This window comes from Maudiozyma barnettii, assembly GCF_903064755.1.
Source record: "Maudiozyma barnettii strain CLIB 1767 genome assembly, contig: KABA2_05, whole genome shotgun sequence".
NCBI lineage: Eukaryota > Fungi > Ascomycota > Saccharomycetes > Saccharomycetales > Saccharomycetaceae > Maudiozyma > Maudiozyma barnettii.
In genome coordinates this window covers 352,676-367,556 of record NW_024545242.1, presented here as the reverse complement: position 1 = coordinate 367,556, position 14,881 = coordinate 352,676, and the positions used below count along the sequence as shown (strand labels likewise).

The 14,881-nt window shown below is 34.2% G+C and overlaps 9 protein-coding genes across 9 annotated transcripts; 5 read left to right on the top strand and 4 right to left on the bottom strand.

Moving 5' to 3' along the window:
* Positions 1 to 63: 63 nt before the first annotated feature.
* MRPL6 (mitochondrial 54S ribosomal protein uL6m) lies at positions 64 to 708 on the bottom strand (the record flags this gene model as incomplete). The annotated part of the gene is made up of 1 exon (XM_041550802.1): positions 64 to 708. One exon carries the CDS (start codon positions 706 to 708, stop codon positions 64 to 66), a length of 645 nt encoding a protein of 214 aa, XP_041406736.1.
* Positions 709 to 1,132: 424 nt separating this feature from the next.
* On the top strand, positions 1,133 to 1,684 carry IMP3 (snoRNA-binding rRNA-processing protein IMP3; the record flags this gene model as incomplete). Its single annotated transcript, XM_041550801.1, has 1 exon — positions 1,133 to 1,684. The coding sequence occupies one exon, from the start codon at positions 1,133 to 1,135 to the stop codon at positions 1,682 to 1,684; it is 552 nt and encodes a 183-aa protein (XP_041406735.1).
* Positions 1,685 to 1,757: 73 nt separating this feature from the next.
* On the bottom strand, positions 1,758 to 3,689 carry SKG6 (Skg6p; the record flags this gene model as incomplete). Its single annotated transcript, XM_041550800.1, has 1 exon — positions 1,758 to 3,689. The coding sequence occupies one exon, from the start codon at positions 3,687 to 3,689 to the stop codon at positions 1,758 to 1,760; it is 1,932 nt and encodes a 643-aa protein (XP_041406734.1).
* A 749-nt stretch (positions 3,690 to 4,438) lies between these two features.
* On the top strand, positions 4,439 to 5,947 carry PEX28 (Pex28p; the record flags this gene model as incomplete). Its single annotated transcript, XM_041550799.1, has 1 exon — positions 4,439 to 5,947. One exon carries the CDS (start codon positions 4,439 to 4,441, stop codon positions 5,945 to 5,947), a length of 1,509 nt encoding a protein of 502 aa, XP_041406733.1.
* Positions 5,948 to 6,159: 212 nt separating this feature from the next.
* Positions 6,160 to 7,878, bottom strand: MTC6 (Mtc6p; the record flags this gene model as incomplete). The annotated part of the gene is made up of 1 exon (XM_041550798.1): positions 6,160 to 7,878. One exon carries the CDS (start codon positions 7,876 to 7,878, stop codon positions 6,160 to 6,162), a length of 1,719 nt encoding a protein of 572 aa, XP_041406732.1.
* Positions 7,879 to 8,726: 848 nt separating this feature from the next.
* Positions 8,727 to 9,221, top strand: SPO12 (Spo12p; the record flags this gene model as incomplete). Its single annotated transcript, XM_041550797.1, has 1 exon — positions 8,727 to 9,221. One exon carries the CDS (start codon positions 8,727 to 8,729, stop codon positions 9,219 to 9,221), a length of 495 nt encoding a protein of 164 aa, XP_041406731.1.
* Positions 9,222 to 9,516: 295 nt separating this feature from the next.
* Positions 9,517 to 10,101, bottom strand: SPO16 (Spo16p; the record flags this gene model as incomplete). Its single annotated transcript, XM_041550796.1, has 1 exon — positions 9,517 to 10,101. One exon carries the CDS (start codon positions 10,099 to 10,101, stop codon positions 9,517 to 9,519), a length of 585 nt encoding a protein of 194 aa, XP_041406730.1.
* A 415-nt stretch (positions 10,102 to 10,516) lies between these two features.
* On the top strand, positions 10,517 to 13,456 carry RTT107 (Rtt107p; the record flags this gene model as incomplete). The annotated part of the gene is made up of 1 exon (XM_041550795.1): positions 10,517 to 13,456. The coding sequence occupies one exon, from the start codon at positions 10,517 to 10,519 to the stop codon at positions 13,454 to 13,456; it is 2,940 nt and encodes a 979-aa protein (XP_041406729.1).
* Positions 13,457 to 14,016: 560 nt separating this feature from the next.
* Positions 14,017 to 14,529, top strand: KABA2_05S03388 (uncharacterized protein; the record flags this gene model as incomplete). The annotated part of the gene is made up of 1 exon (XM_041550794.1): positions 14,017 to 14,529. One exon carries the CDS (start codon positions 14,017 to 14,019, stop codon positions 14,527 to 14,529), a length of 513 nt encoding a protein of 170 aa, XP_041406728.1.
* Positions 14,530 to 14,881: the final 352 nt, after the last annotated feature.

Sequence of the window (14,881 nt, the reverse complement as noted above, 5' to 3'; positions counted from 1 at the left end):
TTTTATTTATTTACAGGTGTATCCTAAATACAAGTATTTCTAATTTAGTGAAAAATATTAAGATCATTTAATTTTCTTGTTCTTAATCTTAATGGTTTCATCATTCACATATATACCTTTACCTTTATAAGGTTCTGGAGGATGGAAATCTCTTAATTTGGCAGCAAATAAAAACACTTGTTGTTTATTACAGCCTTCAATAATTAAAGTAGTTGGAGTTGGTGAAGTGACTTTAATCCCCTCTGGTACATCTAACCCCTGTGGTATAGAGGCACCGACTTTAACTCCGACATATTTTCCCTCTTTAGCTAATTGTGCTCTGTACCCGGTTCCCACAAACCTTAAAATGGCCAAATGACCTTCATTTACTCCAACAACATGGTTATTCATATGGGCCCTAAGCGTACCCCACATAGCTTTTTGAATCTTAGTAGACTCATCATCCACAGATACATGGACACGATGCGTATCTTTATCGGTAACAATACGTGCAAAATCAGGGACGTCCATCACAACTTTGCCTCTGGGACCCTGTACAGTCACTTGCTGTGATAGTTTAAGGAATTTTCTACCTTTCTGAATTAATCGTGGAGGGTTGAGGGTCGTTAGGGATATTTGGGTTTCAGGATTCGAATATATAACGGCTGCTCCGACATGAGAGCGAACTCTTGAAGTCATCGAGAACAACCTCTTGTTCACTAATGACATTATGTGTAGATGCGTGTGTATATACGTATAGGTGTGTTGTAATTGTGTTTCAATGAATTACAGCAGTATGGGGTTGTAGTTCTTATGAATGCTGTTTTAAATCTATTTGTTACGGAGATATGGAGGACTATTCTAGCAAAGCCAAAAATTCAAAAAACACAACCGTGAATAGAGGGTAACACTTTTTCAAACTGAAATTTTTCAAGAAAAAAAAAATTTCAAGTCATCGATGAGCCCAAAAGGTAACAGACACTGGTTTCCAAATACAACTCTGACCTGCACAGACAACGACACAAGAAGAAGTGCCTCATCGTTAATTAGTGGACGTTGAACACATTACTATAAGATATACAGAGGTTGAGAATAAAAACGTCTGATAGGAGAACATAACAATAATCCATACATACAAACAAATACAGACATAATGGCTCGTAAACTTAAACATCATGAATCCAAATTACTTAAGAAAGTCGATTTCTACGATTGGAAACAGGATCAAAACCATAGAGATACCCAGGTAATGGGTACATATCACATTCAGAATAGAGAAGATTATCATAAATATAATCGTCTCTGTGGTGATATACGTAAACTTGCTCATAAATTATCATTATTACCTCCAACTGATGCATTTCGTCATAAACAAGAAAAACTGTTGTTAGAGAAATTATACAATATGGGGATATTATCAACGAAATCTAAAATATCTGATTTAGAGAATAAAGTTACAGTAAGTGCAATGTGCAGACGTCGTTTATCTGTTATATTACAAAGATTAAAGATGGCGGAGACGATCGCCGATGCAGTTAAATATATTGAACAAGGTCATATTAGAGTTGGCCCACATTTAATCAATGACCCTGCATATATGGTTACACGTAACATGGAAGATTATGTTACCTGGGTTGATAATTCAAAGATCAAGCGTACTGTAATGAAATATAGAAACGCCATTGATGATTTTGATTTGGCATAAGTACATATATAATATACCTAATAATTATAATGATATAAGTGTATTGTTCATTTCTAAATATTTTATATTTGGCCTACATAGATACATTAAAGTTATGCGAAGAACCTAGTTGTTTACGCAAGTCTTCACTCGAACCACTGTGTGGTAAAATACCAGGGATACTTGGAGGCTGTAAAACGTCCGATTCCTCTAGAATCCCACTTACTCTCGATTGAACATATTGTTGGTATGCATTATTTGAAGTAACAAGACTATTATTTCTAGAATTATTATTAGTCATAGGATCATTAAATTTTCTGAAAGACCCTGCAGGTCTATAGGAACGAGATGATGATTGTAATTCAGATGGGTTTGTCATCACTATACTATTACGTAACTGGTAAGGATGAATGTATGACGTTGTACCGGTAGTATTATTCGTGGCTATACTTTGCGAATCGTTAGCATATTGTTGTTGTTGTGGCTGGGACATATATGGCTCATCAGATTGAGAATAAAACATTTCTGGATGATCCATTGGGTTTAACGCTGTCCCGTTTAACCTTGCAGTCTGTAATGCAAAAGTTTGTTTTGAAGGTTGACGGAACGAAGTTAATGAATGTGACGAAGTACTATACGCTAATCTTGCAGGTGGAGGCAATTCCCCTATACTTTCCAAAGTTTGTGGATGGTTACGTTGTTGTAGAATATATGATTGCTGAGGCATGTACTGCATTTCTTGTTGAGAATATTGCATCTGTTGCTGAGGGTATTGCTGTTGAGGTATGTATTGAGGATATTGAGGTAATGGTTGTTGTTGATACTGTACATCAGCTGGTTTATTTGGTAATTCGGAGTAAATCGATGATGCAACTCGATACTGCGTGGCCCGACTATTAGTACTGTTATCTTTGAAGCCATTCATATTATTGGCTGGGTCTTCGTCTTCCTGTGGAACTTGCTGCTGTTGTTGTATTACAGCCAGGTGTTGTTGTTGCACATCTATATGAGGATCATTCATTGTTGTCATTACAGGGTCCTGTTCCATCGTCACTGATTTCTCTGGAGATTGTCGTATAATTGTGTCATTCCTATCTAAATACACTTTATAAATACTTCTCATACGACGTATATTCTCTTCTTCTGCTGGGGATATTGGTTCCCCATCGTCATCGAATCGTGCAACCTGTAGTGGTATAGGTTCAGGTTGAAGTTGAGGTTCTGATAAGGAAACTGAACGTTCCTGTTCTTCATTTCCATCTTCTTCGTGAGGCAATGGTTGTGTAGAATAAATCCTTTCTTCTTTTTCTAATGGCGATGTATTATTTGTCGCTGATGAGAGTAAATCTAACGACGATTGAGACGCATGACGTGACATCGACGCCAAGTTATAACCACGGTCGCCATCCATTTTAATCTCCTTAGCGAATGTTCTCAACGAATGAATATCAGAGCCACTTCCAGGGATATGGAACGGATTGACTTCCCAAGGTTGAATATTATTATTATTATTATTATTATCATTGTAATTATTATTATTAATACTATAATTGGCAGTATTGTTATCATTGAAAGGGTTTATACTTTGTGGTTGAAACTGTGTCTGGTTATATTGTTCGTGAAATACCTGTTTTGTTTCCATATGATTATCATACTGAGAATGTGCAGGATAATGTCCTGGCAAATATTCATCACCGTCGAAATCCGGATCATTATCCTCGAGAGCTTCTTTCTTCCCACGACGATAAACAAAATAGAGGATCACCCCTAGAAATACTATCACCACCACGACAGGCACTGCCACTGCCACACCGATGGTCACAGACATATCGTGATCCACAGGCTTCTGACATTGAGCTTTCGTGCCTGTACATTTTGCATCTTTCGAGCTGCTTGTAGACGACGACGAATCATCATCATCTCTCTTGTAGTAACGGTATGATCGTGATGAAGTGGTAGCAGGATCTGTAATGCCTGTGCTGGTAACTGTTGATGTCACCATATTAGTGAGACGAGTAGCAAACATATCCGTATTGCAACGCCTCGAATTAGGACTTGATATATCGATGTCTATATGAGGTGCAACCTTCCCAGTTTCTTTGCTGGTCAACTATCTGAATAACACACACGCACACAGAGGTCAGTTTCGACTTTCCAACTACGCCTGATGTAATACACAAACATATATATACCTCGAGTGTATGCCATCTGTCTCCTTTCAGCTGGTTATGCTTATCTTTATATAAAGAAAAAATAATTTTCACGGATTTCGTTGCCTCGAATGGGAAAATCCCGGCGTCGTGGCTGCGGTGCACGGGTGTGTAACGCGTAAAACCAGATATAAAAACGAATTTGAGGTAAAAGCGGGACGCGTCGCTCAGAAAGTACCGCAGAACGCAGATCAATAGGTGAACCAGACCACTGACCCCCACCATCCAACTATCAACTTTTAGAATGAGGAATGCGTAAGTTGGTGGACGTTGGAGGGTTCTATCGTGTTCCCAATCAGGGCGTGTGTATATATGTAAGGGGGGACTCTGCCATGTGCCCTGTGCAGTTAGGGCGTACGTGTGTGTGGGGGGAGGCGAGAGCGGGTTACCCTGCAGAGAGAGCGAACTGAGTGCGATGCCTTTCAGTGACTGCCATTAAATTTATAAAAACGTTACAGGCAAGGAGAAGAAGAAGAAGGGGAGAGCATCATTACAAACTAATCTTGTGTTAATTTACTTCAACGTAGACTACATAACTATTAGGTATAGGTACATATACTCATAGATGAAGGAATACTTTAGGTTGAAATACATCGAATTATTAGATTCTATGCTTAATGCTGAAGAGTTATTAGCTGCTTTTAAGGATATCGATTCTGCGAACGATGAAACTTCAATGGTTGATGACGATATCGAAGAGAATAGTAACAGTAACAAGTCTGTATGGAATAAAGAGTTGCTGACAAAGATGGCGAGCTCGTTAGTTAATGTCTCTTTGACTAAATTGAAAAATCAACAACAACAACAACCAGGAGAAGACGATGATGATGATGCAGACGCTGATTTTTTGGCCATGGAAGAATTACAACATTATATAGATAAGACAGCTATAAATTTGAAATCCGCTGGTGAGAAACCATTCGTTGCTTTGTTCCTTGATAAATTAATTAGTAGATTGGTGCCGGAGCCTTTGCCTGCAAGAGAACATATTTTACCTGATGTAGTGGACCAACAGATATCTGTAGCGTTATTAGCGTCAAATGTACATAAATTGTCGGAGAAAATGGAAAATGTTTTTGAGTTCCAAGACACTATAGTACGAGTATTGACTTGGAGACAACCCTCTCAAATGATCCTCATATTATTATTGTTCACAAAAATATGTTATAATCCAATGTACCTAATATTGTTACCATTACTATATTTATCCCTAGGGGTAATCGTTAAACAATACAACACGAAATATTCAGAAGGTACTCACTCTAGACAATCCCACAGAGGTAAAATAGGTAAATCATTATTTAACGACTTGTTTAAAAACGATCCATCGTATAATACCAACGGTAATGACTCAAATACAACTCCACAGGAGATCACACATGGAATGCAAGTAGTCCTCAATCTAAGAGATTTCCAAAACTTGACTACAAGTCAATTACATATGATGGATACATTTTCACATTTCTTGAATGAGACTGCAGCGTTCAAGGATGAAAGGACTACAACATTATTGGTAGTAGGGTTATTGTTTTCTTGTATTGCATTCAAGGCTCTATCACCTTTCATAAATTGGAGTCTACTATGTAGCGGTACAATGTGGATAGGAGCCATAATGACACATCCGAAATTATTACCGCGTTTGAAACAGTTATGTTCGTCACATTCACAGGTTAAACAAAAACAGAAACAGGAAGAGTCGTCGACGTCAGTGATGAAATATGACGTGATATTAGATCAACAACCCTCAGCCCGTTATGTGGAGATCTTCGAAATATATCGACAAGGATTAATTCCCACCACATGGAAATTCTTCATTTATTCAACATCTTTATTCAATCTCACAGACGAATACAGAAGAGCTCAAACTCCTCCTCCCGGTGTGAAGGATTTGTCTCAGGTGCAGGCACCTGACCAATGGTTATTTGATCCAAATAGTAAATGGGAAATCGATAATAATATTGGAGATTGGGCCTCAGATAGAAATTTAGACTTGTCTCTAGATAAGGAATTTTTAGTAGATTCTGCATTCAAGAGAAGAAGGTTAACTAGACGTGTTCTCAAAAAGTTATCTTGATAAATGTCATGAGACATCTGTGCTTTTCTTTTCTTTTGCTAACGTTACAATTGTTATTTTATATATTCTTTCTTAATACAATAAAAATATAACTATATTCTCATATGGGTATAAATATATATACATATAATGCGATGGAGACTGATGCAAATGGTAAAATAAGAGGATGGGTTCTCCTTCCAATCCTCTCCTTTCTTAAGCTTTGGTATATATTACGATGGTACACCTTCCATTTCTGATTTTGAGATCTTGTTGACAACTTTTCTCCAATTCTTACGATTGTCATGAATAGGGACACCTAACAAACTCAAATACAGGACACAGACTAATAATGCAGCTGCGATGACCACTACAGGTACTAACATTGACACAAAATTTCTTTTTGACACCGAACGGGTATATGGACACATGTAACTTTTATCGCCAATTAACCAACAGTTACTCACTGCAATTGAATTTAAATTTATCCATAGATTGAAACTTGGTGTATCAAGACTATCTAGATAAAGATCCAATGACCGTTGTTCCAATTGAGTGATTGGCAATGAAAATGTATAATTCTCCGGACAAAACATATCGTCATCGTCGTTATAATATGTGAAATATTTATGCCTATCCTCTGATAATGTCCACGTGAATGGGTCAACATTATTCTTACAAACCATTGTTCGAGTAGAATAACAATTATCAACTTGGAAATAAGCTGATCCATTTGATGCAGTAAATTTTAACATGGCACAATTATATGCTTGCATGGAATCCTTACCCATGAGTAATCTAGAATTGGATAATCTTGGTTCATTTTTCTTCCATGACCATATTATGCCTCTATTTATCAAAGGTGTAATCGTTGTAATATTTAAAATGCTGAAACTATTAGTTATTATTGGGGAAAGACCACAATGCATATAATGTTGAATGCCATTATAATCAAAAGGGGCCTCTAGAAGTCTCCATTGAATGGAACTTATATTCCTGAATTCTTCTGTGTTCGTTGGGCATCCTAAGGTCGAATTATATTTATCCAAATGTAATATAGTGTTCGGAAATACATACGGATTCATGCTATTGTTCAACATTGTGCTTAATTCTGTAATGACTATTCTATTTAGTTTGGCGTATAAGAATTGTTCTAATGTTGGCCATTGTAATGGCACTGCTGATGAAGATATAGTGCTAATACTTGATAATGCTGTTAGATTATTGTCTGCTAAAAGATCTGATGGTTTATAAATATATTTCGTGTTTAAGTTTTGTTCTATTAATACTGTTAAATTTAAATTGGCAGGTTGAGTATCACTACTATTACCCTTTTTCTTCTCACTTTCATCAAATTCCAATGAAACATCTTTTCTTATTGTTGAATTTAAAGTGGTATGGTTCAAAATTCCCTGTATTATGGTTTTATCGTCTTCGGTAACGGTAGCGTCATTATCTGATACATTCACATGGACTCTTAACATAAACAATATTATATTAGCAGATAAATTATTATTACTCTGATCCAAAAAACTATCCAACGTTGAAAGAAAATCTTTAACTTGGATATCACTATCCAATATGTACCATGTACGGTTTTTATTTTCAACGTCTAATATAAAACTGCCAATGCCTTGGTTTAACAAGGATGAGAAATTATTAAGGGTATCAGTTCCGTTCAAACTTGTTGTAGTGTCAATCTGCGACACCTCCTGAGTAGTCTGGTTATTAAATAATACTGACTGTAGATTAACCCCTACATATGGTAATTGGTCGATTGTAATATTATTCTGAATGTCTCTTTCGGATCTTATTGCATTTTGTTCCTGTATACTAATTTCAGGCCATGTTCCATACGGATTGGAAGAAGAACCTAAGCATAGGTTCGCCTGAATGACCCAAAGGATTATCGATAGAAATAAAGTACTTCTTCTATGTCGTGTGAACAACATTTGAATGTGTATCCTTGTTGATTATCGGATGTAGTATATATTCTAATGAATAAAAGAAATTGTGGACTTTCTTGAGCAAAATTTGATAAAGCAGTGACAGTAGAGTTATATTGGAATGGGAGTTTCAATAAATATATGTGATGGAATAAATTCTATATGTACATGGAATGTAATAACCTACAGCCTAATATACTGTGTGGTTTTCACTGTTGTTTATGGAGCTAGTGGTGATGTATAAATAAATGGGTTATTAAAAAAACAAAAACATAAAATTAAATTGGCTATACCTTCCTGTAAAGGGACAATGCGAGCAAAAAAAAAGAAAATTCAAAAATTCGAAATTTAAAGAAAATGAACCCTAGGGTTTAATAAAAAAGTACAGGGTTTTACACGTGATTAGGGTTTATGCTTTCATCGTTTTGTCTCATTACTATTCCTAAACAGGTAATTTGTAAACAAAATCAATCATTCCTTCTTTAAGACTTAATGAGAAAAGAAAAAAGTTTCACAAAAGTAAAATGCATGAGGTAACCTAATAAAAAAAAAAACATACAACAGGATTAGTATGAGAAACGATCTGCATTCCGATACAAAGTATTTTTGGAAAGGTTTCGTGTTCTTGCAACGGTGTAAATTGGAGATAGATATATAGAATAAAATCTTTTTTACATGTTTCACAATTATATTTGGATGGAGTTCACTTTTCTTTCTTTCTTGTAGATAAAAGAGCCTTAATAAATTTATATCAAAAATTAGGTCAAACTTAGGTACTTTTTTAAAATTCTGTCATCACAGATAGATATATACACTAATTCTCTCCTTTTTGATTTATTTAAATTTCCTTAAGAATGCCAACTTATCCACAATCTTCATCTTCAGCAGTATTTTCTAAAGAAACCACAGTAGTTACAATGGTTGATATAAAAACTGAACATAATGGGTCAAATAATACTACAAAATTCCAAAGAGATGAGTTCAAAAGTAAAGTATCCCCACGTAAGGGTAGCGTTAACGGTAACAATGGAACTAATAAAGCAGATATGATTAATTTTAAAAGGAAAAGTTTTACATCTGGATCCCTACATAGATCTGTATTTAAATCAAAAAATAATTTGGGACAATGGCCTTCAAAGGGGACGGCAACTCAAAAAAACATCCAATTAAAACTAAGAGATAAATTTGCATCACCAACTGATACATTACTTTCACCATGTTCTCAAAAATTAAACGATCATAAGACAAAATTTTTACTTACAAAATCAAACCCAACAAAATTAGCATTTGGAGAATCCAAAAAGGTTGATAGTGACGAATCAATGTTGAATTTCCTTTCTGATTACTAATCTCTAAAGTCAATAATTTGAAATTTTTGCTCTAAATTTTATCAAATCTGCATTAAAACAATAACCTAGATGAATAAAAAAGAGATTTAATAATCGAAGGAGGAAGAAAATTTAATTTCAAGAAGAAAACAACAACATCATCCTATGTATACTATTCAAAAAGAACAACAACTTGCATCACAACAAAATTTTCAAAAACACATATTCATTAAAGATATTTTCTTCTTTCGCGACCAAAACAATTTTCAATTTTTTATAATTCTTTATACCCAATATTCAGCTATAAATATATATCTTAATAATCATTTATTATTTCTTCTAAAGAATGGTAGTTTGTTATTACTAGTTCAATATCCTCATCTGTTAAACTATTTTCGTTACAAATATTCAGTAAAGCAAGCTTTATTAATAATTCATTTTGTTCGTCATCCTCCTGTGGTACATTTGAACTGGCAAGAGCTGTTTGAAAATGGTTCAACATTGAACTGTTATCCTGATAATATTGTCTGTCTATATTTGATTGTAATGTTATGATAAAATTGCAATGATTAAATAGAGGTACAAAGTTTTGAAATAATATTTTGTTTAAAATACTGTTCCAGTACCAGAGTGGAACACCCCTACTAAATAAACTTATGTTGATCTTAATATTATGTTCTTGTGTGAGTTCTTTAGATAAAATATCTAGTAATATAATAAATTCATTCTGAATTAATTCCATTATTTCTTTATTTCTAGTGTCTGAATCAACACTGTTGTTGTTTATAAGTTGTTCGAGCATCTGAGTTAGACTAGAGTTATTAACATCAATTACAATAGTATCTTGCATGCAACCAATAAGACAGTTGCGTCTCAATTTATATTTTCTAGTGATCTCCATGGAAAAGGTAATAATTTATATACTTAATCGATCCTCGCATGGTGTAACTGTTATATCTGTCTTGCATTTTGAGTTATAACACTGGCAACTAGAACTTTTATACTGTTTCCTAGTACTTAATCAAGAGAATTGCCGCCCAACTCTCCCCTAATCTCAGCCCTCAACGGCAACGCGTTTAGTGCGAAAGTTGAAATCCTAAAAGAAGGGAAAAAAGCACGCTATCATCATCGCCTTTTGGTTTGCGGTCGCGTTAGAACTGAAAAATATTAAAGATGTAAACAAAGGAAAACAAAAGAAAATACTACTGGTATTAAAGATAAATAGATAGATTATTGGTAATAAGTAAAACTATTGTACCTCTTTCTTTCTTTCTGATATTAGGCCAGTTAGGATAGATTACAGTGTGTAGTATAATATGGCTGGTATTTTTGATGAGCTGAATTTTCTGATTATCAGTAGTGGAAAGTTATATTCTGCCGCTGCCGAGTCATCGATCCAACAGTTGAGAGAAAATGGTGCTAAAAATGTTTATCTTCACGATATTAATATTAATATCAAAACAAATAATGCTAGGGATTGGTTTGTAAGGGAATATGGAACTAAAAATATACATTTCATTATTAGTGAAACGGAGAATTTTTCATTTTACCATGTAGCCGCGTTTGACTTTTTAATTCCAGTAGTGACAACAGGATGGTTATCACTGTCCATTAAGAATAAGAGACATATCAAAACTAATCTATATTCACCAGATCGTAGGCATGTTTTGAAAGATGCTCAAGTATTTATCTCTCAGGAATGTTGTAGAGGTCCCGCTGAACGTCTTTTCTATTCAGAGTTGGTCCAGGTATTGGGTGGTACTTATGTAGAGTCTATTAGCACTAGGACTACACATGTAATTGCTAACGATTCTGAAGATAAATTTGTCTCTGTTGTTGTCCAGAAATTACCTGCTTCTTCTACTATGGCGTTTGTATATCCAACATGGCTAATTGAATGTTTTAAAAAACTTAAAAACGTTCCATGTGATGAACACAGAATAGATATGGAAGATATTTTGACCAATCAAGATAAAATTTCCGATGTTTGGGATCGTGTTAGTGCGATGACTTTTGAGGATCTTAATAAGAATAAGACCTTTTTAAAAAATAAGAAATTCTTAATTGGAATGGATCTATCGATGTCATCAAATGCATATGTGATTGTACAACAAATTATAGAAAATTATGGTGGCGAAATATATCATCAATTAAATGATTCGGATGTCTTACATCATTCTTATTCCTTTGATTGTTTTCTTGGATATACCACCAAGTCAAAAGAATATGATTTATTAACGTCATCTAGTGCATCTCATAAGATTATAGGGAAATATGTTGGTAATTTGATATGGTTATTCACTATGTGGTCGCAAAATGAGTTTATTCCAAGTAATTATAAGACTGGGAAAATAATATTTGCCCCTTTCCCATCAAAAGTATTCAATAAGAATTCTTGTATAATGACATTTACAAATTATTTTGGTCAACAACGAACGTATATTCAAAGGTTAGTCAATTTATTAGGTGGTATAAGTACTACACAACTTTCGAACAAAAACACACATTTGATCTCACAACTTCCCATGGGTAAAAAATTTATTACAGCTAAGAAATGGGGTCATTGTATAGTGGTAAATCATCTATGGTTGGAGGAATGTTATAAACAGAATTCCAATGTTGATCCAAATAAAGGAGAATTTCATGAATATGATAAGATTAAAAATGACATTTTGTTAAATCTAGGACAGATGACATTTTCAGAGTCGAGCAATACTGAAATTGATGATGAATCTTTTTTGCAGACGCAAGAACCACCAGAGGAGCTACGTCCTAATAAAAAAGAAACTGAACATTTAAAGGAATTATCAGGGTCTAGTACTAAATTTGAAATAGAGAAAGATAACAATAAACCTCCACAAAAGGGATCAGGAACCAAACTAACAAAAAATGATACAATGAATTCCACAAATGAAACATTTTTTGAGGCTAGTGATATAATTGACACTTCATTAATTGGGAAACGAACTCTTGATGCGTCGAATATTAAACAAAAGGAGAAGGCTCTTAAATACAGCAAAGCAGTTGATCTATTTAAGGAGCTTTCTTCTGATGAAGATAAAAAAAATGATAAAAGTTCAAAAATCTCAAGTCAAGGTAGTACCACTATGGCTTTTGATCGCAGTAAACAAAATGATTTGCACAATAAAGTGACAACCTTATCCAAGACGATTAGTGTATTAGGTGCATCACGCCAGTCATCTAATTTGTCGCCTATTTTACAAAGGGAGTCGTCTGAATTGATGGGCAGTGGGGGCAGCAGACGAGCAGCTGCTGCACAAGCAGCTAAGCGTTTGCATAGTGATATGGAATCATTAAATGAATATCAAAAGCATAAAAAGGGTAAAAATGGGAAGGTGGCCATGTTACCCCAAGAAAAGGCTATGATTAAAGAAAGAAAAGAGATGACAAATGAGGCTAAGGATAGGCTCGAGAGATGTGATTATTACATTGAAGATAATGGAAAAACAGTCAGACGTCATATATTCAATATATATGCTGTTGGTACAGGTTGTGACTTAAACCATTTATCGTTGTTAGATGAGGTAATTTTAAGTATACTGGGTATCTCATTATTCTCAGATGATTATAGCGATAATGAAAATTTAGTCAACTGTATCGTTGCACCAAAAAGATTAAGAACATCTAAGTTTCTTAAAGCATTAAGTTTCCCGAACCTTCGATATGCAGTAACGCCTGACTTTATTTTCGGTCTATTAAAGAAGGTTAATGCAGAGTTACCATTTGATTGGGATCAGTTCATCGATATTGATAATTATATAGTACCAGATATTTCGAGAGAATTACTAGACAGAGCAAATAAACCAAAAAAGATGTTCGAAAGAGCGGGACTCTATAGTATTAATATAGTTCGTGATATCTCAGGTGGTCCCGCAGTGATATCTTCAATTTTGAAAGAGCACGGTATTCAAAATATCAACATTTTGGATAATAATTCAATTAAAAGTTTCCAAAACTTTGAGATAAATCACAAAGATGATTCTAAAAATGGGAGCTTGAGAAAAGTTAAACTAGAAAACGGAACTTATATCAGGCCCCCAAAGTATGTGTTGGTTGCTTCAAAACCTTCACAAATGAAAAAATTTAGAGATTCAGTTATGGAGGCTGACCCACAACATTCCGAAGAAGGTATATTGGTGGTTAATTGGGATTGGTGTGTAGATAGTATCTTCAAGTTAGATATAGATTATAAACGTAATAAAAACGTTTTGTTCTATTCACTTCCGAGGGATTGAAAGAACGGATAATAAGGGTAAATCTTGCAGTAGTGACTATTAATAAATATTATTATTATCATTGAAATATAAATATAATTATATGACATTATATACTTATAAACGATCCCAATGAATTAAATGAATGATAAACCAATGATAAATAAAATATCTTCATCCCTTAGATGTATATGTTTAACTTTTGTCTTTAGAGATGGAACATACTTTCTTGCAGTCATTCCTCCAAAGATTAAAAGTGAGGCCCATCTGATTTTTGGAGTACAGATAAGGGATTTATATTGATGGTGCATTAAATAGTGGGGAATAAAATAAATTAGACAGCTATTGTGTTGATGGTAAGCTTTTGAGAATCATTTAACAAAGAAGATATGTTTTATTCGTTTGTGAACATTCCTTGAGTTATATTTATACTTCTGATGGTGGGGATCAAAGGGAAGTGGCAAGAGGGCGAAAACAAAAGATGACCCCGAAAAGGGTAAGCGGCTAATCTTATAACAACTTTTTACCACTTTTAAAATTAATTTTTAGAACTACTTATAGAACAACATGAAACTTATAGAATGAGTACTACTAGTGGTTTGGAGATTGTGTCTATAAGTAACTTTTGTGATAGATACAAAATCTCATATATAAACAGGAAAAGCATGGGAATTCTTAATGAAAACGTTGAAGCGATTGAAGAAGATGAGTATCTTCAGTTGTTAAATGGCATAAATAAACAAAGTCAAATAAATATCCCAAATACATTAAAACGAAAATTAGATTCTGTTCCTCCGGTGTCAAGAGATGTTAAATGTAAATTTGATTTGGTTCCGCAAGGGTTATATGAAGAATTCAAGGATGCAAACAATGTTGACTGTGATATACACCCTGAGATCATACTAACAAGTGAGTTAAATGGGAATACTCAGTACGATATTTCCGGTATAGAACCTTATCAGGAAATTATTATGGATTCTAATGACACCTGCCAAGTTGCAGACCTCCAACAAGAAATGACGCCTATCCCTAATTTCATGCTATTAACATCTGATGAGCACCAATGGCAAAGCAGTCCGTTCAATTTCTTTTAAAATCAGGTTATAAAAGTGCTATCAACATCTCAATGTTTCCCACTTGTAAAGCACTGTAAATTTAACTACATCAGGATGTATTGGTAGAATACATTAAGGTTCCCTTATAGTTAACGAAACAAAAAAAAAAATAGGCCAAATTGGCTGACGCGAAGAAAAAGGTTAAGAGGTTTGATGTATAATAATGTCGCTGCGTTCTAGTAGTAATGTGGTAGTATGAATTGATCAATACTAAAGAATTATTAGGGTTGAATCTATTGTTATTACGACGGTTACTCTATTTAACTTTCCTTTTATATTAAGATATTCTATTATTAGAAATCCATTACGAATTTTAAAGTGCATAAGCAGC